Source organism: Gymnoscopelus braueri (assembly GCF_963280865.1).
Source record: "Gymnoscopelus braueri genome assembly, chromosome: 6".
NCBI classification, from domain to species: Eukaryota; Metazoa; Chordata; class Actinopteri; order Myctophiformes; family Myctophidae; genus Gymnoscopelus; species Gymnoscopelus braueri.
The window spans coordinates 50,538,857-50,566,254 of record NC_137607.1 but is presented as its reverse complement, the minus strand read 5'-3'; the positions used below and the strand labels follow the sequence as shown (position 1 = coordinate 50,566,254).

General features: G+C 43.6%; 1 protein-coding gene across 1 annotated transcript in view; it reads right to left on the bottom strand.

Moving 5' to 3' along the window:
• Positions 1 to 27,099, bottom strand: part of fbn2b (fibrillin 2b) — an 86,930-nt gene extending 59,831 nt beyond the window's left edge. The window contains exons 1-6 of the mRNA XM_080430992.1: positions 26,991 to 27,099; positions 22,833 to 23,152; positions 13,494 to 13,576; positions 12,968 to 13,069; positions 4,992 to 5,087; positions 4,442 to 4,537 (exon numbers count right to left, since the gene is read on the bottom strand). Of these exons, the coding sequence (XP_080287118.1) occupies positions 4,442 to 4,537; positions 4,992 to 5,087; positions 12,968 to 13,069; positions 13,494 to 13,576; positions 22,833 to 23,011 (556 nt within the window). The 5' untranslated portion in view covers positions 23,012 to 23,152; positions 26,991 to 27,099. The remainder of the gene's footprint in view (positions 1 to 4,441; positions 4,538 to 4,991; positions 5,088 to 12,967; positions 13,070 to 13,493; positions 13,577 to 22,832; positions 23,153 to 26,990) is intronic.
• Positions 27,100 to 27,398: the final 299 nt, after the last annotated feature.

Sequence of the window (27,398 nt, the reverse complement as noted above, 5' to 3'; positions counted from 1 at the left end):
CTAGCCAAAGTCAATGAGTCTGAGACACACACACACACACACACACACACACACAAGTTTCCCATGAAACTGTCACCAATATTGGTGACAGCCATTAGAATTCCAGTCTTTTCTCTATGTCACGGTACAATAAATCTACTGACTCACAGCCTCGGTTACATGAACTGTCAAACCACAATGTACATATTGAACTGTGCACAACCTTTTCAGTTGTAGCCCCTAAATTATTTTTATACTTTGGCTTTTAATCCAGCTTGAACTAAGTCTCCTTGCTGGTAGTTGATGTTTATAGTATTATTTCATCTTAAAGACCGGGAAAGCATCTGTGTCATTTCTTTGGCTATTTAAAAAATGGCAGATCTACAAGCTCATAGCTCGGCACCGAGTGCCGCGCTATGAGCTTGTAGATCTGCTATTTTTAAAAAATCGTGAAAATGTGTGCAAATCTTTGAATATATAAATTATTTTTTTAAATTGAACATTTTTAACACAAAGCTTTGCTTCTGGGGGGTCCTTGGAACAACACATTTTGAGATGGGGGTCCGCGGCCAAATACATGGTGGTCCTTGACATGAAAAAGTGAACCACTGATATTATAGCAACAGAAGTGTTTCAGAAAACTGTTATGATTTAGAAGACATTTGTAGATGCGTTCTCGGATTGGTTTGAATGAAGAGTGAGCAGTCCTCTATATTTCTTCCCCCATAAAGAGGTGAGGTTTGGAGAAACGAGGGAGACCACATAGGAGAGGCTCAGGAGAGAATGTCCTGGCAGGAATGGTCACATGTTGCTCCAGAGAAAACCACAAGATTATCTCTGGACACTATTTTACATGATTTAAAACGATGAAGCATGGATGAGGTCAATTAATGCTACGCATTCCCTAAAACAGTGGTTCCCAAGGACCCCCCAAGGGGTACCAGAGGGTCCCCAGCAAAATGTGTTAACCACTTAAAAACCCCATATGGGTAACCGGAGTCCCTCATGGCTCAATATTAGTGTCTTTTCTGTTTTCTGTTATTGTGGGTTCACAATGCGACGCGACAAGTGGTTAATATAGCATCACAATCATTTTAACCACTTTAACTACATGTTATGGAGGACAAATAAAATAAAGAGCTGAAAGTTATCAAAGTATGCCATTTCAATTCCAAAACCACAGCATACTTTATGGTGTAAATGTGTCAAACAGTGACAGGGTCAACAGGAATCAAATTCAGAGGTTCAAGCAGCTGAGTGGTTTTCAAGGCCCAGGCTAGAGGCTAGCACTCATCAGTTCCTTTTCACTAGGCTGAGTCATGTTACTTCAGGAAGTATTCATGTTGTTTAAGTGAGACTTAGAACCCATATCCTCTCCCTCTTTCTCTCTGGGCAGATGGGATGTGAATCATTATGGAACGGACGGATGGAGGGATAAAAAGATGGACAGCTTTACTGTCTATTCCCAAGTATAGTAGAGGGGCGACTCATGTCTTTACCAGACACAGTGTGAAGCCAGCAGCAAGGGGGCCATGCTGATCGGCATCAAACAAACCCACAGTTACAAAGAGAGAGAGAGACACACACACACACACACACACACACACACACACACACACACACACACACACACACACACACACACACACACACACACACACACACACACACACACACACACACACACACACACACACACACACACACACACACACACACACCTCCTTTAAACCAAGTTTGCGCACTGGTGCCGCACGCCAAATATAGCCAATCAGTGATGTGACACGCTGTGAGCTTGTAGATCGGCTATTTTCTGTATATTTATGGCATACAGATACAGACAATAATTACATTTCTGCATACAGATAAAGATAGATGTACAGAGACAAACACATACACACACATGCACACACATGCACACATACATACATAGCCTGGCATGGCCAGACTAATATCACTGTGTAGATATTGGATACTAATCTGATACTAATACTAATACAGATACTAATCTGCCAAGGGCATTCTTTTTTTTGCAATGGCAGATTTGTCTGGAACCAGGCTAACATACACACACACACACACACACACACACACACACACACAAACGCACGCGCGCACACACACACTCACAGGACACGCAGACACGCGACCACACCCGGCAAAACGTGGGTGTTTGACATGTGGCTGCTGGGGTCCGGTGATGTCCCCGGTCCTTTAGCACGAAGTCGAGACTGTTTGTAGTCTCCTTCACCAGGCCCTGTGTACACAGCTGGGGAGTCCATCTTGACTACCCTTGGCCCCTCCCTGCTTCCATCCCTCCATCCTTCTCTCTTTTCCTCTCTCTCTCTCTCTCCCTCTCTCGCCACTTTCCTCCCTTGCTCCACTCCTGGTCAGGAAATGTACATGGCTCCACAAAGAAACTCTATGCTGTCATTCGTGTCTGGTTGAGATGGAGGGGGGAGGGGTTATTTATTACCAGATGTCTGCAAAGCCCCCCCCCCCCTTCCCCTTCTCCACACTGAACCCTAACCCTCTCCGATGTTGTGTTTTCCAAGAAAACAAGACCCCAGAGTTGCTTGGAGAGAAAAGGCGAAGAGGGAGGGAGAGAGAAGTGAGAGGGGAAAGGTCAAGAGACAGATATGGGTTAGAGGGGCTGGAGAATTTAGAGAATTTGGGGTTTCAGTGAAGTTTTCTAGGATCCTTATTTCCTTCAAAAGTTGGATCTAAGGCCTTAAACCAATAACGTTTTTAAATTCTATAACCGGGAATAATCAGGTTATGGAAATAATTGACATATAAATGTATAGTGATCTTGGAACGATGTAGGGTCTAATAACAGTCCCTTCCCTGTGGATCTCTGATGTCATGTTGATGACATCACATTGATGACGGCAGTGTGGTAACAAAGGGTTACATGGATAATGGGTAAGGGTCCATTTGGTTACATGTGTACACTGTCAGAGTTACAAATGGATAACAGGGTTTTACTGTGGCTTTCTGTCCTACTCAGACTGTGCGTAAAACAGAACTTCTGAGCTCCTGTTGCTCAACCTCATCATCTGAACATAAGTGCATTGGCCTTAACCCTCCTGAGAACATGAAAATAAACGTCCTTTTCCATCCATCCATCCATGGAGGATGTCACTCAACCACTTTACAAGAAATGTTTTATTATTTATTCATATCAGCGTAAAGCGCAAAAGCAAAGGATATAAACTCTGAGGTTATAAAAGGACAAATGCACTGACATTATCAGCACATGCTCAGGAGACAAACTCCCACTGTCTGTCTGTCTGTCTGTCTGTCTGTCTGTCTGTCTGTCTGTCTGTCTGGTTAAACAGTGCATATGATGTCATCAGAGATAGAGCGACCCCAGCGCTCAGTCAGTGCTGAAATAATGAATTAACACAGCGCAGCGCGTCTAGACTGATAGGACCTTCACACATGACATTACAACATCAAAAGCCTGAACTCCTTCCGGGTGCGATATCTCCCACAACCCTTGAGGGGGTGAACTGATAAAGATGGTGTTGCGCCATGGACTGACCCCCCCCCCCCCCTGTGAGATTGTGTGGCGTCTGTCTCCCATTCAATCAGACCCACCCCTCCCAAGTCTAAACTTGACTTTTAGGGTTGATAAAGGGCCGCCTGGATACATGTCCCCATGAGGTAGTCTTTTCCATTGCACCAGCATTGGGTGTTCTGTTGGAATGCTGAGCAGGTGTGTTGCAGTTTGGGAGGAATGGCACTATGCAGAAACACGCATGTAACCCTGCCAGTAATCTTGTGTTGTGGATAGTACCAAAAAAAACATGTTTGAGTACCATATTAACATGCAAAACCATATTGAATCAAACTGTGAGCATAAGATATTACATTACATAACATTAAGATGGTACCGTGCCAAAATGTGTTTGTCACAGTATACTTATGCTATGGAAAACTAGTCCAATAATGGCATTGCGTCCTTGTCCAATCTTTATCAATAACGATTAGCCTACTATGTGTGCAGTGCCTATAAAATGCGGTGTTCAGTGGCAAAAGTTAAATATACAGGCTCATGCGTATGGGCATGTCCTAATGTAGCGATGGTCTACGCCTAATTAGGCCAAATAGAAATGTTGTCCTCATAAATACAAAATACAAAAGTGTCTCACAAGAACAATGTTGGTGTAACTAAGAGATTCACCCCATCTATTTTTACATGCACACTGTAGATCTTCATCTACAACACATCTTTCATGCTCCTCATAAGTTTCACTTCACCAGGCATTTCAGGCTTTCATGACTGGAGGTACTTCCGTTTCATGACGTCATGCACATGGTAGGAGCATGAGCTGTGATTTGTCTATGTTTTAGGGGACATACTGTACATACAAAAATATACAAAGACAAACCATGTTGTAGACGGCTTGGCCTACATAATAGTTCAACTATATTCTTACAGAAAATGGGATCTTACCTCTCTCGCACTGCGGGCCAGTGAAGCCATAGACACAAGCACATCTGTTGGGTCCGATGCAGCGGCCACCATTCTGACATCCATTTTCACACACAGCTGAATGGGACAGAGGCGAGGAATGGGTGTCATTCAATAAATTCTGTATACACAATAAAATAATTAACACACACACACACACACACACACACACACACACACACACACACACACACACACACACACACACACACACACACACACACACACACACACACACACACACACACACACACACACACACACACACACACACACACACACACACACACACACACACACACACCCCTCTATATGTGTCTTTCTCTCACTTAGATATACATACTGTAATCACACAACTCAACCCCACCCTGATAAACACTTTCATGTTTAAAATGGGCACACTCAACTACATTGCCGCACCAGCACACACACACACACACACACACACACACACACACACACATGCATACCATTCCATGCCATACACACGTTCACAGCCAGGTATGCTGACTCTGTAGAAATGTGTACTCACGCTGTCCACAGTGACTGCCTGTGTAGCCCTTCTGACAGGAGCACGAGTCCTCTTGGCAGCTGCCTCCATTCATACACCTGACGTTACATGACTGAACTGTTAAGAGGGGAGAGAAGGGTGGGAGGGCACAAGTGTCAACAGATGTACTTTAAGCCTGAACATATGACCTTCAGAACTCCCAGCTCACCATCTGTTCAATCACACAAGCCTCGACTCTTCCACAATAAAGGAACGTTGATCAAAGGTCTGCTGGGGAGAACTATTCTTTTATGAGCAACGCTTTGTCATACAAGTCTAATGTTTAATTGATAATCCCCATCTGAATCACGCCCCGCAGGGCAAGGAGCGCACTGGTTGGTTTGTTGGTTTGATAATACGTGATCTACGAGCATATAAGGAAACCCTTATCTTCATACGTTTGTCTGAACACTTTTCTAACACATACATAAGACTCCCTCCACTTCAATTGTGTTTGCACAACGCTGGTGTTTTTACTGAAGCCTTGGTTCAATAGAGAGTCCCCCCCCCCAGGCCACAAACCCAAAGCTAATCAAGCAGGCTGGGGGGAAGCCATAAGTTGAGCCAGCTGTATGCTACAGTCAGTCAGGAATGTGCTGAGAGGAGAGAGAGAAAGAGGAGCCGAAAGGAGAAAGAAGGAGAAAAGACAGGCAAGGAGGCACAGAAACATTTGATAAATTGAAATACAGAGACGAAACAAAACAAAAAGTACAACAGCCAAAGTTAACAGGACGTATGGAGAGACAGACTGAGGGAGAGTGTGACTTTTGGCAGTAACATGTTCGGCGAACAAATAGAGCATGCAAAGGCATAAGTGCTGTGGTGGAGTGGCTAGGATGATGTGAAGCAGGAGCCGCCGCCGCCGCCCGCCTGCCTGCCCGTCCACCCCGCCCTGGCTGGCAGACGGCTCTGCCACGGTGTGAGACAACCAATGTGTCTGCTTCAAACACGTAATTCATGAGAGGCACTAATTGGTCGTGCTGGCAGACTTTTGGCATTCTGCTGAGCCAGCTTCTCATGGAGGGCCTGCAACGCTGTACAGTATTCACTTCACCACTTCTTTCTGTTCCACTTCCACACTCTTTCATCTGGCCGCTCTCTCCCGTTTCATTTTATCCCTCCTTTTTCATCCTGGCCATCACCTTTCCTGTTAGCCTTTTTATTTCTCTCCCCCTCTGTCCCATCTTTCACCTTCTTCCCGCCATATCTTTATCCCTTTGAGACACTTCTTTCATCTCCCTCGACTCTCTCTAGTGCAGTGGTTTTCAACCCTTTTCATATCAAGGTCCATTATTTATTCGGCATTTGAGCCACAGACCACCATTTGATGACATTTTGCCTCTCAGACCCAAGACTTAGAATATTTTGTTATGGTTGGATAAGATGTCCACAATTTCATGCTGTATTGATGTTGGTACCATAGGAGTATAACAGGCAAACGTTGATCAAAATAACAAAAAATAAGTATAAGTAATAACTGATGTTTAACAATAATTTAACTCTTGAGAGCGTAAAATGAAACCAAATGTCCATTTGGTTTCATTTTTTCGCTCTCAAGAGTTAAAGATCTATAAGGGTCCATTTGGTTACCAACTCTCCATCATTTAGCTGGGGACCACCTGGAACCCCCTCAAGGACCACTGGTGGTCCCCGGACCACTGGTTGAGAACCACTGCTCTAGTGAATGAGTTTCCTCAGGGTGTATAGTGAGGCTTGCTGCGTTTGCATTCACAGTCCAAGCCAAGAGGAGACATTTCAGCCGCCATAATACGCATCAACAAATTCCACCTGGACACAAACACACTCAACTATGACTGGATGAGTAAATATGCTCTTAGTTAGCGTTTCACAAAGAGTAGCCTGTATTATGGACTGCTCAAACATTGAGGATTCATTTAATTGTAATCAGCATGAATACCGAATTTGGACCATGAAGTTTCAATAATTGTGAGGCAGTGGCGTAATGCGCTCAACCTGTCAACAAGCTTCTTACTGTGTAGTTGTTAAAAAAAGAAAAGAAAGACTGTCCAAAGTCCAAAATCTTTAGAAAATAAGTCTCTTTGTATGTTAATCTGATCATATCATTCCAAATGCCTCTCTCACATGCAGGACAATCCTGGCAGTGTACAGATTTGGCTCAAACGAGACGATGCCTGGACAGCATCTTGTGACAACACATGGAGATGGATTACAGTAAATACTTTGGAACGCCAGGGTAAGGAGGGCTTACGGGTTAGTGTACCAATGCTCGCTCTCTCTCTCTCTCTCTCTCTCTCTCTCTCTCTCTCTCTCTCTCTCTCTCTCTCTCTCTCTCTCTCTCTCTCTCTCTCTCTCTCTCTCTCTCTCTCTCTCTCTCTCTCTCTCTCTCTCTCTCTCTCTCTCTCTCTCTCTCTCTCTCTCTCTCTTCCTCTCTCTCTCTCACTCCCTTGTTCTTGCATTCCGTTTGTTTCAGCAGCACATGGGAGATGTGTTCATTCTCTCTCTCAGATTTCAACCTCAGCTCAACTTGGCTCAGGGCACTAAGCCATATCGCTTAACTCACATAGAGAGTCTATTGAGAGACTGCCTCTCTCTCTCTCTCTCTACATCTACCTCTCTCGTTCACCCCTCTCTCTCTTTCTCTTTGCTCCGGCCAACAATAGAAAGAGGGGAAGTGAAACGTGAAAAATGACTGGGGTGACTGATTGCCGTTTTCCCCCGTTGTGGAACAAACCGTGAGGAAACCATTCCATGTGTGCTGTAAAGCAAATGCCATCAAAGCCAAGAGCAGCCTCGGTAAATTCATCAAATTTTCAACAAGTCCCCCCCACCACCACCCAGAAAAAGTATTTCTAAATAGGTCACAGGCAGAGGGAGAAAGAGCATAAAGCTGCACTTGGAAGGACATCAGACAGAGCAACGCCGCCCTGTTCATTTACTTCATACACACTGAACTCTCCGGCCCGTTGGGACTGGAAGATAGCAACTGGAGACATGGTAGGAAGATGGGATGAAAGTACAGAGGGATAAAGAGCTGGATGGAAGGAAGAATGAAGGTATATAGGGATGGAGAGATGGCTTAATGGATGGATGGCTAAGAAGGAGGAGAGGAGGGGGAGATTAGGAGAAAGATGGATCGATGAAGAATGAAGGATGCGGCTGAGAGATGGATCGGGTATGAGAAGATACGGACGAAGGGACAGAAAGAAGGGGCAACTTAAGGAAATAGAACTTTTTCATAAACATGGCCGACATACCAGGACATCTGTTGCGTCTTAATAGGGTATAGATATTAGTATTAGTAGGTTATAGATTTTTTGGGGGGTAAATTTGCCTCACCATTGCTAGCAATATTAAGAAGCTAATATTCTGTCGCCTCCGACACTGTCTGTGATTATCACTTTTGTGCTCCAGTATAGGCCTAACAGTATATAACAAGGTGCAGGTGTTGTCATTGACATATCTTTCTGTTGCTGCTGTCGAATGCATGGCTGCACAACTATAAAAAGTGATTTGTTTGAGGGTCGCACAATTCTAACCCAGAGGAGTTTCTATAAGGGTCCATTTGGTTACCAACTCTCCATCATTTAGCTGGGGACCACCTGGAACCCCCTCAAGGACCACTGGTGGTCCCCGGACCACTGGTTGAGAACCACTGCTCTAGTGAATGAGTTTCCTCAGGGTGTATAGTGAGGCTTGCTGCGTTTGCATTCACAGTCCAAGCCAAGAGGAGACATTTCAGCCGCCATAATACGCATCAACAAATTCCACCTGGACACAAACACACTCAACTATGACTGGATGAGTAAATATGCTCTTAGTTAGCGTTTCACAAAGAGTAGCCTGTATTATGGACTGCTCAAACATTGAGGATTCATTTAATTGTAATCAGCATGAATACCGAATTTGGACCATGATTTGGATCGGGTATGAGAAGATACGGACGAAGGGACAGAAAGAAGGGGCAACTTAAGGAAATAGAACTTTTTCATAAACATGGCCGACATACCAGGACATCTGTTGCGTCTTAATAGGGTATAGATATTAGTATTAGTAGGTTATAGATTTTTTGGGGGGTAAATTTGCCTCACCATTGCTAGCAATATTAAGAAGCTAATATTCTGTCGCCTCCGACACTGTCTGTGATTATCACTTTTGTGCTCCAGTATAGGCCTAACAGTATATAACATGGTGCAGGTGTTGTCATTGACATATCTTTCTGTTGCTGCTGTCGAATGCATGGCTGCACAACTATAAAAAGTGATTTGTTTGAGGGTCGCACAATTCTAACCAGAGGAGTTTCTGTTAGCCTTGGCTAGCCAGCTAGCAGTTTGTTACACTCGCTCAAATCACTTTTTATAGTCGAGACTTTATAGTCATTGTCTGGCCACCGAAACAGAAAGATATGTCAATGACAACACCTGTACCACATTATAGCCTAAAGCTATATTTGGAACACAAAATAAGTGATCACAAACAGGATCAGAGATGACAGAAGGCAGGAGAAAATGAATGAAACGGCGGAATAAAAGCGAGAGAGAAGAGCCATGAGCTTAATGATATTCAGCCCACGTCATGTGACCCACTCCCTTTCACCAATGAGCGGCAGGAGGAGGGGAGGAGGAGAAGGGAGAGAGGAGGAGGGAGTCAACGGGGGAGATTTGGAGACAGGGAGAAATGATGATCTCACTGGCGAACATCGCCACCTTCTCGCCCTCCTCACCCCCTACGCCCCCCACCAGGTGGAGAGAGATGGTTTGCACCAATGACCCGTGCCTGGAAAGCTACACGTGCAGAGGAAGAGAGAGGGGGGGTCCATGTGTGTGTGTGTACGCGCGCATGCTATTTGAGTCTTCCAGACCTGAGAGAGGGGTTGCGTATAGCTTTACCGGACCACAATGCACCTCTGTATTCTGGTAGTGTGGTGTTGTCAGTTGTCTGCTCACATCTGGGTGTTTTTTACGAGAGGGTAGGAAACACAGGAAGCCCCAGCTTTTGTGTGTGTGTGTGTGTGTGTGTGTGTGTGTGTGTGTGTGTGTGTGTGTGTGTGTGTGTGTGTGTGTGTGTGTGTGTGTGTGTGTGTGTGTGTGTGTGTGTGTGTGTGTGTGTGTGTGTGTGTGTGTGTGTGTCGGTGGAACACTGAAAGCTTTATAGCTGTGTTCCGTCCTGATTTACACACACCCCTGAGACCATTGACAAGTCAGCCACCACGTCAGAATGGAGTGTAATGTGGTGAAACACAAGGCTGCATGCTGAGATGCTGTCAAGGTAGGTTGAGGGTCAAGACGCAAAACCTTTTTCCACTTTATAGGTGACTCACAGTCCTGTAGCTTATTTTCAGTTTCTACTCTGTGCCGCACACGCATCATCAATTTCGAGCACAAATTAGACTAATTTCCTCCCTTATGAGAAACACACCTCATACCGAGCATAACAGGGCATTACATTATTACTTTGAGGTCTACATGGACTATGTTCAAACGGTGTGGCTTCTAATTAGAGGAGGCCCCTCTCTGAACTCCGTTTCCCAGGGTTCAACAGTGCCTCAGACTCACAGCCATGGAAGGCCAGTCAGTGCGGACAGCTGTTTGTGGGCTTGTGGGAGGGAATGTCCATGGTAATTGTTGGTTAATTACTGTTATGGGAAAAGGGGTTATAAAGATGAACCTACTATATGATCCCCAGGACAGCTGCTCTGCTCTAAACGGTCAGTTACTTTATAACGAAGGTGACTTGTAGAGAGAAGCCTGAGAGCTTTCTGAAAACTGTCTGAAAGCAAGTAATGTGTCATTAGGTAACAGTCAATGTGACTCATCATGTACAGTCATTGAATGACTTTGGTTTCATGATGGCTTACTTTCTCTCTTCTGGGAAATGTGTGAATATCTAGCATTCCATCACTTGATCAACAGGCACATGTGCATGTCTTGCTCATTGGCAAAGATCACGGATTCCAACAGCAGTCAACAAAACATAAGCACAGAATACCATCTGCTTGGATACAAAACAATAATCACAAACATCTACAATGTGGATTATATACAGCATAATCATCAATCTGATTTACTCAAACCTCTGAATTCCACAGGCAAGACGAGCGACATAAAGCTGCTATCAATAGTCCAGACCAGTGACCAAGGTGCCAAAAGTAGGCTATGTAATTAGGGAAAAGGAAATTAGTGTTTCCAAATGGGTCTACAGTACATAAAAGCTGCAATTTGTTTCCAACTGCACTGAATTATTCAGTTGAATGCAGGATATTCTACGAATGTAGCAGTTGTGTTGTCCATTTGTGACATCATCAGCTTTTAGCTGAAGTACGTTCATTGCTGCCCTGAATTAAAACAAGTTATAATATTGATCTGTGAGTGGTGGTATTCTGTTTGTTTTGATACTTATCACAACCATGAACCTGATACAGTTTCAAGATTGGGAGGTGGGCGCACTTCTACTTTTCACTGGGCATAATACATCAACTACATCGCCTGTTTATCTCAGAGGCCATTGACGTGTAAGATCTTTGACGGACATTAAATCTGTGAGAGAAGACAGAAGTCCCATGGCGATAAACTACTCTAAGAGATCGCTAAAATGCACTGCCAGTTTATAGCAACAAGTTGTCAGTGACCAGAAGAAAGAAGAAACAAACAATACAAAGGGGGAATTAGAGCTAACTCTGGGAGAGGGCGGTCTGTTCTCTGGAAAGACTTACCGTAAATGCCTGCAGAGGAGAGCTGACACAAACAGTGTGGCAATAAGTTAGCTGCAGCTCTAAGAAGCTCTGTTAAATCATCACTTTCTGTCTTTCCTACAGCATATCTTCCTTTCTTTCTTTCTTTCTTTCCTTCTCTCTCAATCGCCCTAAGGAGCATTACTTCATAGCCCTTTCTCAAAGACTGGTGCTGGTGGAGCTCTGTCTCTATCTGGCCATGTGCTGTAAATGTACTCCAGAGTCTATGCATTTTGCAGTCTGCTTGTGAACCCCCCCCCCCCCCCCCCTCAAGAATCCTAACTGTTGAGTGAACCAAATCCTGTTTTACACCTCAGGGTCAGACCGGACAACTGATAGACATGGAGTGTGTGTGTGTGTGTGTGTGTGTGTGTGTGCACACATGCGTAGTACTGTACATGTGGAGGCTTAACATGGAGTGTGAGCGTTGGGTCTGGCAGGGGCAGGCGTGACTGATGATACGTCTCTGGCCTATTAAAGCAGTGCAGCCGAACACATCACACGCTACTTAATACACACCTCCAGACAGACCTTCCACACTCCCAAAGTGGTGCTTTACTACAATGTTCTCTGCACGCCGTGCAACGTATGAACTTCTTACTCATAACCCTGCATACCCACTACTAATCATACGACAACATGTGATCTCACACTCTCCCTGTGCGCAGTAAAACTCTCCGTTCTGGACTCCGCTGCACACAGCAGACCACATCCTGAGTGGAGCGTAACTAGGCCCAGAGGATTGACCCTCTCGCAGCCAGACCCATTGCCTTAATCCTGGCAAACCCTGTGACCTGCCGGCTACAGAACACATCCAGGCCTCTCAACAATACTTTATAATGGACCATATGAGAAAGGACTGAGCGGCATTGAGGCTGGAATATGACCTTGCGGTTTGTTCTAAATAATGTTTCCAACTTCTATTCTTTTTCTTAGTTGTTTTGGGGCACAATTGCGCGTAATCTGCAGTTATAGTCGACAACATGTCTGTTATGGATTTCATTGATTCCCATTCTACTTTACAAAATATTTTTCATAACTGGTCAAATTGTTAATAGCATAATGATGCTTTTCCGTTTTTTCAATGTAACATTTTGTATTGATCTAAGATTGATTGAAACGTCGCTACTGTAACATGGCTAAATGCTCACGAATAAGACAGGGAAAATAAAGAAGACTTTAGCTTCATCCAATCTAATCATTGGTACAATAGAGCATATTGGATTGTTGTTTGACAATAAATACTGACCTCCTGCTCCGGCCCCACAGCTGGGAGAGAGCTGACCATTGGAACAGGTACACATGTTGGGTCGGGAACAAAAGCCTTCACCACATGAGTTCCTACAGATAGCTGGAGAGAGGAGAGGAGAGGACAGAGTTATATTGACAGTCAAAGGCAAAGAAGTGATTTATTCATGTTAACCCATTGAAACCGGGAAAGCATCTGTCATTTCAGATATTAGAGTTGGCTATTAAAAAATAGCAGGCATACAAGCTCACAGTGTGTCACTTGCCTGCCGCGCTGCAAGCTTGTACATCTGCTACTTTTTGAACATTTTTGAAAGATCTTGAAAGTGTGAGAACTACTGATTTAGAAGGCATTTGTAGAATTGGCCTCAGGTCTTCTTAATGGGTTAATACTACTAGTTCTCTCTGGTTACCTTCTTACATCTTCATATTCTGGGTCACAGGAGAAAACTGTTTCCCACATCGCTTTGTTATTGTTATTTTATGTACTGTATATGATACGAGAGGATTAGGATGGAGATACTTACGAACGATACATTGATTCCCTCCAGGCAGAGTCTTCCAGCCAGGGCAGCAGTAAGAGTGGAAGCGAGAGCCACACACATTGGGCCTGCCAGAGTCAGGAAGACAGAACAAACAAACTTAGTACTCGCACAGACCTCCCGAAAAACCATTTAGCCAAAACCCTTAACAAATACACACAGCTATGAGTTATTTTCTGAGTACTCCAGGACCTGCGTGCCCTGTGTTTTCAGTGTAAATAGAACTGAGGTGGATGCTAAGGCCCCCTTAGATGATGGATGGAGGTGTTTTGAATGAGGGGAGAGGAGAGTTGTTTTCTGTTTGTTTTCAGTTATGACCCAATCTAAACTTCCCAAGGCAGAGTCCTACACCCCCCCAAAGAAACTCACGTCTGCCTGTCCTGTTTTTACAACCCCCCCATCGCTGACCAGTCCACAGTCGAGTCAAACAGTGATTGGTCGAGAGTCCTCAGTGACTTTTGACCCGACCTGACAGATGTAAGAGTCATCACAGCATTAGGAGCTCTTGATTGGCCTGACAGGTTAGCCACAAGCTTTCCCTTTGAGGAAATGGCTAAACCACATCTAGAGACTGGCTCTACTCAGCGCGCGCGCACCCACGCACACACGCACACACGCACACACGCGCACACACACGCGCACACACACACACACACACACACACACACACACACACACACACACACACGTGTCTGCTGCTGGTTAACAAGCGAGCTGGAAGAGCCCTACTAACCTTCAACCATTTAGTTGAAATGATTATACACTTAAGCATCACTCCGCACTAAGTATAGAGTTGCGGTGAAGCTCACACACATACAGCAATCCAATGATATGAAATCCATGTATGGGGAACAAGTGAATGTGTATTAATTTGCATGAAACACTCAGGACACTGTATAAAGTCCTCTAACAAGCTGATGGGAGTCCATTCTCTTCCAACTTAGCGGTTGTACAACATGACATTCTCAGTGACCTTTCAAAGCATATAATGACGGGTGTATCTATGGTTGCCTGTGTCAGCGGTTGGCTGTTTGTATTTTATGACAGCGTGACTAAAGACTTAAGGACCACAGTTTGGTACCAAGGGATAAAGTTTGGTCCAGATGCTCATGGAGAAGTCATTAACAATTCGAATCAAATTCCTTTGGGTTAAACTATCCCTGTCCCCTGGGACATTATTTTAGTCTGAGCTAACCAGCTTTAGGCCAATTCTACCCAGGTTTTTTGTTGTTGTTGTTGTTTTGTTTGGCTTTAGCAGAGAAATTCAGATGTTTGTTGTTTCTCAAGATGGTTATTTTTTATTTTGTTGAATATTATTTCTTCAGAATGTTTTACATTGGTGTTTCTTCTCAAATGCTATGTTACAGTAGGCTTGTCAACATTTGTTAAAGATCCTCAGACATTAGGCTTCAAGACAACTCACTATTCAACAACAATTCAACAATAAGCCGCATTAGGGTTTGAGTTGCAAAAGAAACGTGCAAGACCATAATTGGATAGTCTAGTGCAGGAGAGCAGACTGCCTGAGCTAAAGTTGGAAAATGAGAGTTAGATGGCATGACATTCTCCAGCTCCTCCTGTGTGAAACAAGATAACCTCCCTCTCCTCCACACCAGACTGTAACCGTGGTTACTCCAGGCGGTCACCGGGGAGGTTGACAGCTGGGGTCTGGATCTCTGATGGCCACACCTCCAACCACATAACCAGATGGCACACACAGAGACAACGAGAGCCAGAGAGAGAGAGAGAGAGATGCAGAAACTAGGACTGGGCAATATGGACAAAGTCAAATATCACAATATTTTGACCAAATACCTCAACATCGATAATGGCCAGAATAGGGACACGCTAGGGTTCATCGTGTGGTTGAGTGCTTCATCAAAGTACTTTGTCGAATACTTTGTCGATGAGTCTTTTCTCCAGGTAAAGCTATGGCATTTTCCTTCGGCGCAACACAGTCGTTCAGCTAAGCCCGAATTAGCCTACGCGGGCCTGTGAGAAAGAGAGCGAGTATCGAGATGTTCTTTTGGGAGAAATTGGTAAAGATCTGAAATGTGACAGTTGATTTTAGAGAGAGGGTGCGAAGCCGGTGTGTGAGAGAGGAATGGCGGTCAGGAGGAGAGAGCACAGCATGGTGGGAAAGGAGCAGGGGATCGGTGGGAGGGAAAGGAAAACAAGTTTATGTTGAGGAGAGGGGGAAGGAGGAGGGGGGGGGGCAGAGAGGAGGAGGAGGAGGAGGAGGAGGGGAGCGGAAAACAGAGCAACAGATATGGAAACGGAGAAGAGAGCGACATAAGCAATGAGAGGCCAGACCCTTTGGAGAGGGAGGGTGGAAGGGGGGGGGGTGCATACAGTCGAGTCCTGAAAGGCCCGAGGAGGTGGAGGGGATCGAAAAAAGAGAGCGAGAGATCAGCATTCCTGTACTTAATGGGGGGTGAAACCAGCCCACTCTGTGATCTATCTCTCCAATAGCGGCGGAAGATTTTCCACTATTCAAGACCCAGGGGACGTCAATAAGTGAGGGATTAGGGGGTTTGACCCAGAGGTGCTCTGGTTTGTTATCCTTTCTCTTTTCTCTCTCTCCTGCTTTTCTCTCTCTCTTACCCCTCGCACGCTCTGACTCTCTCTCTCTCTCTCTCTCTCAACCGCTCCCTCTCTCTCTGTTGTTTCGCTCTGTCTCCATAGGATTGTCCTTCCTCTTTCCTCTCTAGGTCAGTGGTTCCAAAACGTTTTACCCCGAGACTCTCTCTGAGATCGGCTATTTTCACTACTTCTTCTTTATTTCTTTTTTAATGGAATTTCTACGGATTTTTTTTTAAGTTATGAAATGATTCAGAAAAATGCTTGAATTTGTTTTTCTTTATGATTTTTTAAAATCTTTTGATATAACAATAATTAAAAACAGAATGAAGTAAACAAAAAATAACGGGATATTTACTCGCAACCCATAAAAACGGGTCCACAGCCCAAAAATGGGTCCTAACCCACAGTTTGGGAAACACACTCTAGGTCACAACCTGGTCTCCTATCAGATGGGGAAGGGAGAGAGAGGGGGAGGGAGAGAGAGAGAGAGTGAGAGACGAAGTAAAAGAGAACGAAAGACAGACACAAACGAGAAAGCTTAAGCCCCAGGGGTTTTCCTCAATATTGAAATCTCCTGCTGGTTTTGGGGCTCAATCTAAAGGAGATTAACTTTTCTGTGACCGGGTCGCGGCCTTTGAAGTCGTCCCCCAGCCCGTGGCGCGCTCATTAGCGGTCATTAATAGCAATAAAAGGAACGCGGCTGCCACCTCATCCAGGAAAGACCAGAAGACAAATGGCCATTTTAGTGTGAACCCGGCTACAGTAGGCGGGCGGTAGGGAGGGAGTTTTTACAAACAAAGGCAAAGGGACAATTTTCAGACATGTGGGCGTGTGGGGGGTGGGGTCAAATGACTATATTTGTGGAGCCTTTTCTTAACAAAAAGGTAAAAAAAACACAGCAAAATGAAAAGAGCCGTAAACAACAAGGATATAGCTTCAGGAACTCGTGTTTTCTGCCGTTTTACAACCACATGACTTGGCTGTGTGGATCTCACTGCTTCAGCTCTCTTACTCTGTTCAGCTTTTCTCGAAAGCTTTCCTACTTTCACATTTTTCCTTTTTATTTTAATATCCTCTCGCAACACGAAGAGGAAGGCTCTATAAGAGGCTATGAAGCCAAATCCTGGGCACAGTAAAATCCGTACTGTGAGTGTGAATGTAACTCTGAAAGTGTAAAGAAATGGACCAGGGATTTTGTGATGGAAAGTGCAAACTCAACAGTTCTAAAAAGGCCGGAGGGTCAACTTCACAAGTGGGATTCCAGAGGGGTCAAAGTTTACGGCAGTTCAGAGAAGCAGGCCCCCACTGAGCTACAAGGAAGGACATTACTGTGCAGGCTTGGAAAACGACTATACAGGCTTTTTCTACGAAGACAGACCAGGTGGAAGAACGTGTGTGTGTCAGGGTACTGGTCATAGGTCAGAGGTGTTCTGCATGGCATTTGACCCCTTCTGAAAGACGGTTGTGTATTGCTGCCCTTAGCAGTGCCTGGACCTGGTGTTCTATCTGAGGTGTTCATACAAAGCAGGCGCGCGCACACACACACACACACACACACACACACACACACACACACACACACACACACACACACACACACACACACACACACACACACACACACACACACACACACACACACACACACACACACACACACACACACACAATTACTTTACAGACAGACAGAGGGAGAAAGTGAGAGATGAAGATATGGTTCCAGTTCTATAAATGTAGTTATATCACAGTCCAGAAGTAGCCTGGGAGTATTTTATAAGCCTCAGAGGAAATATTTGACTTTGTTTTCCTGCGTTCCATAAAAAGAAATCCGTTTTTATGACCAACATAATGTTGTTTGTGATCTGTAATGATGTGCAGACTTTCACAGAAATTATAGTAAATCAAACCCAACTAAGCCTGTTTGGGTGTAACTTCATCATATGAGGCTGGTCAAATGGCTAAATCTTGTCATCGACTCTGACATTAACCACATTATTTATAGACCACATGCCCATGAGCAATCCCAGATATTCCTGTCTTAACGGCTAATCCTGCTGAAGCTTTAAGTCTGAACATATGCAAAAACAACAGACAAAGTAAAATTATGCATTTCCAGTATAAAGGGGAACTTGTTATCTTTCACACATCCATGTGCCTTCATCTAAATTAAAACCTTTAGTAAGGGATCATTTTTTCTAGTCGTCAAAATACTCACAGACACACAGTTAAATCCTCTGTGTTCATTTATCAATTTGTAACTCAGACAGTGTTCAAATGTAACCCTAAGTGGACCCTTTTGTGTCAATTTGGTTACATTTGTAGACTCTCAGAGTTAAATAAACACTGAGGATTTTTACTGTGCATGTAGTAAAAGAGGTTCTCTCACTGTGACATCCTAGACAGGGGAATTCTTCTATTCTCTTTTAACCTAGGCTAGGCATAATATACCACGGCAACCTCTCAAGGGACGGTGAGCGAAGGACCGCTTCTAGGCCCACGGGGTGGTATTGACATTATCCTGGATGCCACTTGAGAGGCTGTATGCAATTCTCTGCTTTAAGGTTGACTGTCTGCCAGAATAGCCAGCCGTAGCCAAGGCATCTCTCCTCAGTCTCCTGAGCAGAGCTGGGCCAAGATAAGCTCTCCTAATAAGAAGGTTGAACGCAGCAGATCTGGTTGTAAAAAGCTCTCGCATACAGGAGAACTTATTAGGCAAAAAAAAAATGTGACTCCCTGGAGTAGCTATGGCATGTGCGCACAAAACACAAGAGAACTCCATCTTTTGTGGCTTTCTTTTTTGTGTGCCATCCAGACAGTCAAACATCCAACCAGTTAAACTCCAATACATCCAGCCAGCCAACCAGCCAGTCAGTCAGCCAGCCATGAAGCTTAACCAGCCAGGCACTCAGTCATCCAGCGAGCCAGCCAGCGAGCCAAACAAAGTGCCAGTCAGTCTAGCCAGACAGCCAGTGAGACAGACAAACAAAGTGCCAGCCGAAAGGCCGGCCAGTCATCCAGCTAGCCAACCAACATGTTAGCGAGCCATCTTCAGGTCTGATCGGATTCCAATCCGAAAGTGGACCAAGGCCAGGATACAGTGTGCTTTGGGAGCCAATAAATCAGAGTCAGTCAGCATCAGACCCATTGCTACCAGAGACAGACCAGGGGGATGTGGAGCTCCAGCCAGCAAATAAACACAGTTCCCCAGCTCAAGGCCAACATAATGACCATCATTAAACCAACGTCTCTCCATCTCCCACACAGAGAATCTGCGAAACCCATACTGCGTTAGCGATGGTCCACTGAGATTAGTGAAACTCTATGATGAGAGCACCGAGACACAGGCATACGTCTGCGGCTGCCGCATTGTGCTGTAAGTTTTAAGCTAAAAGAGTTGAAGTAAAACTCGAGTTAAAAAGAGACCCTTAAGAAACCACAGGCCCTCACTAAGAAAGGTCTTATCAAACAGCCAACGCATGTTTGAGGGTTTTAGCAGTGTTACTCATCACAAACTTGTGGTCTGATTACCCCACTGCTTCCTTCCAGATGTGGTTAGATGAAACACGCGTGTGAGGAGATGACTAACTTCACCCGAGTTCAGAGGAACTACAATTGATCCTCGCTAACCCGGGTCAAATTATAATTGGAAACAAATTCATCAAATTTGGATTGTTTGCTCTGGTCAGCTGGGATTAGTCTCTGGTTAAAACAAAAGGCCTTTTGTTAAAAAGTTAAAGCTCTATTATTCCGATAGTAATCATTGCTGTGTAGAGTGTTTCTTTTTTTTTTAAAGAGGGGGGTCTCCCCGTCTCTTCAGCTCTTTAGTGAACAGAAAATAACTTTTCATTTATCAGCTTGTGTTCCAGTTCCAATTTTGTCTGCTCATTTATTTGTTTCATCACTTCCAATTTCACTTGTTTATCCTGTATCCTGTATGAGTTTTGATTGGGTGAAATTGGTATCCTGATCTGAACATTTATTTTCTGTTTAATAAAGAGATGGAGAGATGGGGAGACCCCCGTTACTGTACAAACTCAGGGGTTCTCAGCCAGGGGTTTGTGAACCCATAGGGTTACTTGCCAGTGCTGCAGGGGAATCACAGAATTGGATTTAACATTAAAAAAAACATGCATTCGGTACAGAAATGTGATGTAATGACTGTAATAAAAGTGTGAGACTGAGTCTAAAGTGAGACTGAGAGTTGTAATTGGTCACTACATGTGTAGCCTGAGGCTACGAGCTCAATCCATGGTCTTGAAGGGCGGACCCAAACACAGCCGCCTGGATTTGTGCGTGGCTTCCTATTGCTTCACCAATCTATGTCCCCGCCTCCCCTCCCCTCCCCCCCTCGGCCTGTGCACGGAGCACGCTGACGTCACCAAATTTAGAGCGACGCCCCTCTGCATTCTGATTGGTTAGGAGATAACAAGGTCCAAGACCATCGTTCCTACATCGCTCCCCCAGGCTTTTTTTCTTTTGTAACAAAAAAAAAAGCCTGGGTTTCCGAGGCTACTACATGTGTAGCCTACCGTCTTAAACTGCAACTAAAACATTTAGTCCAATTGAGCAAAACTTACTGCACCTTTACGTGTTGGGGTGATTCAGATAAAATAGGTACAAAATACAATAAAAGGTAGTTCAATGTGTACCAAGCCAATACTTGAGCTTGAACTCTGCCGGCTGACAGAGTTTCATCTCCTTTACGTGACCCAAATTTAAGTGTCAGAACCTCTTTAATCCAATAAGTTATTTCCTCTCATATTGTGGTATTCTATCTAAAGTTGTTAACTAAACACAAAACATTGCATGATCGTTTCATTCCTACACCATACGGCTTCCAGAACTTAATGTAATGGAAAAAGTCCACAGGCTTTTGTGTTTTGTTCCCATGAAAGCCATGCACAGTTTGATGGGAACAATATGAGATTGTGCAAGTTTCGCTGGCTCCCTGTCTCTCCCCCTGGCCACTCACTGTCTATCTGGGGGGTTGTGAATGTGAATTATTGTGCATTTAGGTCATTCACTTAATTCCATTTTGCTGCCACTCAATGCTTTTGAACCACAGATGCAGTGAACCACAGTGAGAGTGCACCTCTGATGTTTTGAGCTGGACATGTGGGCACGTGAACAGTGCGATACTGGGTACACGAGATTGGACATGGCATATGCCTACGATTTATCTCCAAGGTGGGCCTGCTCTGGCTTCAGAACAAAATGTCACTTTTAAGGAATGTCTGGCTCGAGTACCAGAGAGAGAGAGCAAGTGTCATTTTATATATTTATGCAGCAATGCCTGCCATATTAATTAAGCTGGGTGACAAGACAGACAAGGCTGTTTATATTACACAGCGGGAATCATCAATGAACATGTTTTTAGAGAAAACATCCATGGCAGAACAGTGACCTTGACCCTCCACCATTACTGAACAGCAATTGAATACTATTTCATTTCTCCATGGAGGTTCAGCTATTTCTCTCATTTCGTTTTTGCAACCAATTCCTCCCTATGTCGAACGCTCGCCCTTTTCTCTCTTGTTCCCTCTCTTTCGACTGCCATGCTTTCTTTTGCTTTGTCACCTACAGCAGTGAAACAAACGGCCCTTGTCACACCACTCTTGGGCGATACGACTACCTCATTTCCTGTGGTTTGGCACTGGGGAGTCATAAGCGGTGACAGATGAGAGACTGATTGGAATAACTGATGCCGACACTCTAAATGGGCCCCCGACAAAACATTCTTTGTGTTTTCCAAAATGAGGGAAATATACAGTAAAAAGCAATTTGAGCCCAGTGTCATAGGCTACATGCCACACCCAGTCACCTTGGGGAGCAGAAAAAACTATCTGTGGTGATAAAGAGAGACGGTAGAGAGGGGGATGGAGAGACGAGTGGAGGGAGGGAGTTGGTATGTTGATGTTGCTATAATCAATTCAACTGGACACTATACACACATACACCACTGTTAAAATCAAATACGCATGCATATACTACATACATACATACAGTACAGTACATAACCAAACAAACACACATATGAGCTCTCACGCACACTATTTTACTCATCAGTTTCTTCAATTTAAAAACGGTGCAGGGGCCAAAGGTTTTCCCCCACGGCAGTCCTGAACTACTTTCTCAAACTAATACACTCAAGGGAATTTGAGTCACGCTTTTCTCTCATCGTGCCCTCATTAGATGTATAGACGGAGGGCTTTTTTCCTCCCTTTCCCATGAAAATGTCAATTTGCTGTAAATGCAGTGGGACTTTGCAGTGTGTGGCAAGCAGCCTGTTAACTTCGAACATGTGCTGTTTTTGAGAAGACAATGTGGCAGTATTCAGCAGCATAATTTGGTATAAGGCGAGCTTGGCCTTTGCCCAGAAAAGCACAGCAGTTGAAAGAGACTTGCCAAGAAACCAGAGAGGGGAAAGCCATTTAATATTGTAAACCTACTCTCTCAAGATACTGAGATGCATTCAAACCATAACTGTGCCCTCTCAGTTGATGTGATTTGTGGATCAAATTAAAAGACGACTCCTATACATTGGCTCTTACAGGTCCATTGCTAGTTACACTCCAGTCCAGGTTTAAATTAACACTCTATTTACTAGGTATATGCATGTGATCATCTTCCCCTTTAGTGCAACATTTAGGACTTGTTTTGATGCCCATCTTCAGCAAAAACAGATGGCCAGACACACACACACACACACACACACACACACACACACACACTCATTCTTACCCTCTCAATGTCTCCTGTCCTCTGCGTCGAACTCGCTGCGCCTCTCGCTGGTCCACGACACCGGTGAAGCGGCTAGCTTGGTATGGTCCGTCCCCGGTCTGAGCACCCACCACGCAGACTGCCGTGAAACCCCACGCTACCCATCCCAGAAGCACCTGGGCCAGCTTCACTGATCCCATTAGTCGGTCTTGACTGTGTTTATCCCTGGACAACACTGATGCACTGTCAGTGTTCACTGTAGACTCAGGCTGGAGCGGCACAGCACACAGACTTGAGGATCAAGAACTGGATCCACACCAAGTCCTGGTGTGCACTTGGGGCTGGACAGGAAAAGAAAGAAGATGAGAGAATTTAGTAACAGATGTTGGGGGTAGTGATCCTCCACTGGTATTGTGTTTGTATTCAAACTTCATATTTTCAGTTTTTTTTTTTCATGTAATGGAAAACATGCCCCCAAAAATTGCCTTAATATTAAAATGTAGCGCTCTTATACAATGGAAGTACTCCTTAACATTAAAATGTTTTTGTTGTCTAGAAGACAAACATAATTATGTCTTTGAGGATAACTGGGATGAATACACAGACCAATAAGACCAACTGAGGGAGCTCCACATAGCTCCCTTTTGATCACACTGAAATATAAGCAGGCTCATGAGAACTTTATCTTCCCAATACAGATAACAGATCACAGAGGGATAAGCTGCACACTGACTTTATGCGACTGCCAAACTACAAAACACAATTTTCTAACATGGACATGGGTCAGTATATAAGTACCATGAATGTCTGTCTGAACCTGTAAATCTGATGTAGCCATAGCCATGCTTGGGAGAATTGTTGATTTTGGATGGACTTCCTTTCTGTATTCATGCTTTCTCTTTAGTGGCGTGCCAATTTGTACGAATATTTAAGATTTAACAGCTAAGATAATGTTTGTACAAAGCAGCGCATAACGTCTATAAATAATCATTACACATTAAAAATCCACAGTGTTCAATATCGATTTCTAACTCAGAGAGTGTACAAATGTGTACCCTCTTAGAGTTAAATGAACACGGAGGATTTTACTTCATACCCATTACATTCCTAAACAATCAAAGTCCAGCAGGATTGTTTTTGGCCTGATGCCTACATATGTACTGTCCATGTTAAAGCTTATAATGGTCTTCAAAAGGTAGGCATAGGCCTACACTTTTCCTTTAACTTGCCAATTGTTCCTAGAGGGAGCTAGAGAGAGAACAGTTGGACAGAAATGGAAGGAATAAGTGGAATGAAGGAGGGCCATAAATTAACCTAATTATTAGCCTATCTCCGGATTTCCTTCTCCATCTTCTTAATTTATGACTTTCTCTGGAATTCCCATTTCGTATTAAAAAAAGATCATCCACTAGAAACCCAAAATTAATTATTCACATTCTTTTTGCGAAAGTCTGCATTTCTAAATCAAATTAATTTCTCATTAGCCTACTAAAACTACAAGGATGGCTTTACATGCTTGGCCTCACTGCATTAGGACATTATTAAACTGAAAACTAGCCAAAAAATCCAACTGGACAGCCAGCCATGGGGTTTATTTTCTCTTCTCCGCATATATAGGCCAGCTTTAAGACTGAAGTATGGGCCCCCAGTGATATACAACCTCAGCTGAGCCAGCCTCCAGCCATCCTCCTTCCAGCCAGGAAGAAAGATGGGACCAACCATATTATCTCTGGGCTAGAAGCAGACCGGTGGCTTCGGAAGAGAGAAAAGATATATGGCCCCGCATCCCACTGACTCAAGTTTCATTTTAATGGAGGATGAGAGATACATGACTACAGTTCCCTCTCTTTTTCTCTTGCACTCTCTCTCTCGCACGTGCACACACATACACTGTGATGACCAGTGTTGCCATGTCCACTTATTATAAGCAACTTTGGGCTTGTTTTTCTGTAAAGTTGCTTGTAAATATTGGTAGTTGCGGGTTGCGTTTTTTGGGCTTGTTTCTAAAGTGTAGTTGTTGCTTATTTGGGCTTGTTAACTAATGTTGTTTGAACCAGTGGTTCTCAAACATTTTCAAATCAAGAACCCCCAAATTAATGTGTTTGTCTGCGGACCCCCATCTGAAAGCATTTTATGCCAGGGACCCCCATACAAGATTTGTGTTGTTAAAATGTCAAATTGTTTTCAAGATTGTTTTTGAAAATTGCCGATTTACAAGCTCACAACGCATCGCAAGGTGTTGTGAGCTTGTAGATCTGCAATTTTCAAATAGCCAAATATGTTTAAAGGGCTCACTTCTTTTGGGCTTGTTTTCATAGACCTGGTTGCTTGTTTCTCTCTCAAAACCTGGCAACACTAGTGATGAACATTAACACATGCACGCACAGAGGGAAGAGGGCTCTGTATTCATAAATGTAGGTCAAAATACAAATCCGCAAGAGAAATATTGACTTCGTTTGACTTTTCATGAATAGAACTACGTCCATTTTTCACTGGGGGGGGTGGTTGCCATACGTTTTTTTTCTCCAAAGTTAAGATCAGTGGTGTAAAGTAACTAAGTACATTTTCTCAAGTAGGCCTACTGTACTTTTTGAGGTACTGTACTTTTTGAGGTTTTACTTAACTAGAGTATTTCCAGTTTTCAGTACTTTTACTTCACTACATCTCAGAGGCAAATATTGTACTCCACTACAATTATTTGAAAACTTTATTAGTTGCTAGTTACTTTTGTAGATTTTGATTATTATAACAAAATATACATTAACCACTTCAGCCCTACATACACATTTCGGCCATTTGAAAATAGCCGATCTACAAACTTATGAGCTTGTAGATCGATATTTTCAAAAGATTTGTATACAATTTACACTTTTGAAAACTTGTGAAATGGGACATTCTGAGTACTTTCTACTTCTGGTACTTTAAGTATATTTTGATACCAATACTTTTGTACTTTTACTCAAGTAACTTACTCAAGTAAAAGTATTTCTACATTGCAGTATTGATACTTTTACTTAAGTAAAAAAATGGGTACTTTTTCCACCAAGAGAAGCGAGTGGGGGCGGGATCAATGCACGAGCCTGAACAAAAGAAATGCCTGATCAATTACCTATAGCAGCCGTGCAGCATTTACACCATGTCAAACTAACAGACCATATAAAGTCACATCCGGAATGGGCATAATGAATAACTGTATTGGATTACGATAGACGCACACAGTGCTTATCACCAAATTACTTTACAGCAGTGGTTCCCAAACTTTTTAGCTCAAGACCCAAAAGAGAAATGTAATGTCTGTCTCCCCCTAAACCCAAACTAGTGAAAATAGCAGATCTACAAGCTCACAATGCCTGGCATCGTGCAGCGTTGTGAGCTTGTAGAGCGGCTATTTTCAATACGAACTACATTTTGTTTACGAATTTATAGAATGTCTTTGATTTTTGACATTTTAAATTCTTAAAAAAGATTGATAATTGTTTTTTTTTAATGTAGGAAAGAAAAATAAAGGGGACTTTTACTCACGACCCATAAAAATGGACCCGCACGACCCACAAATGGGTCCCGACCCACTGTTTATGAACCACTGCTTTACAGCAATCATTTACATTCCCAATGCAATGCCACAATTAAGCTGCATGGCCTCAAATGACTATGGAAACAACTTGTTGCATATGGTATTTCCCCATTTCTCCAAATGCTGCACTGAACAGCAACAAGCCACCGCAACTTTATGAATGGAAAACTGCAACATCAGCTCACTAAAACACAAGTTTGGACCGCATCAAGAAACCAAGAGGGAAATTAAGTTAAAGACGTGTTTTGTTCCATTTTACGTGCCAAAGAAAGAGCCGTTCAAAGCAATGAAATCAAACAAAACAACCAACCGAACTATGAAACGTGACTGGCCTACATTTTTTGTTTAGATCTATAGCAAAAAGCCGGTAGGAGGACAGCAGATGTAACGCTCGTTACAGGCACTCATTTCCCGTTTTGAGAGAAAAAAAAAAAAACTGAAATCACTTTTTTTCCCATCCTGCTACAAGTCAATCAGGTTAAATGATTTGACACCCCCTTAAATCCACCAATACACTTCCATGAAACAGCAGATTCCTAAAACAATGACTATTATGATGGCAATGGGTAAATATTGTCATATGATCAACAATGCACAATAAATACCTTGCAACAATTGGAGTGCCTTGGCGTCGAGGAGCACAGAGTAGGAATTTGAGAGAAGATAATATGTGCCCTAGAACTGAATATTGAACTGCAGCCTTGTGAGAAAAAGAGAAAAGTTAGGGAATTGTCTGATTGGGGAGAGGGGAGGGGACACAGAGGAGAGAGAGAGAGAAGGGGGTTGTAACGGACTGCAGGACAATCCCACATTCCTCAAGACTCAGACTCCACGAGCTGTTATAACAGGGTCCAAGCAGTGATGGAAGAAGTATTTACATGTTTTACTCGAGTAAAAGTATCAATACTGCAATGTAGAAATACTCTGTTACAAGTAAAAGTCCGAAAATTCAAAATTGACTTCAGTAAAGGTACAAAGGCATTGGTATCAAAATGTATTTTAAAGTACCAAAG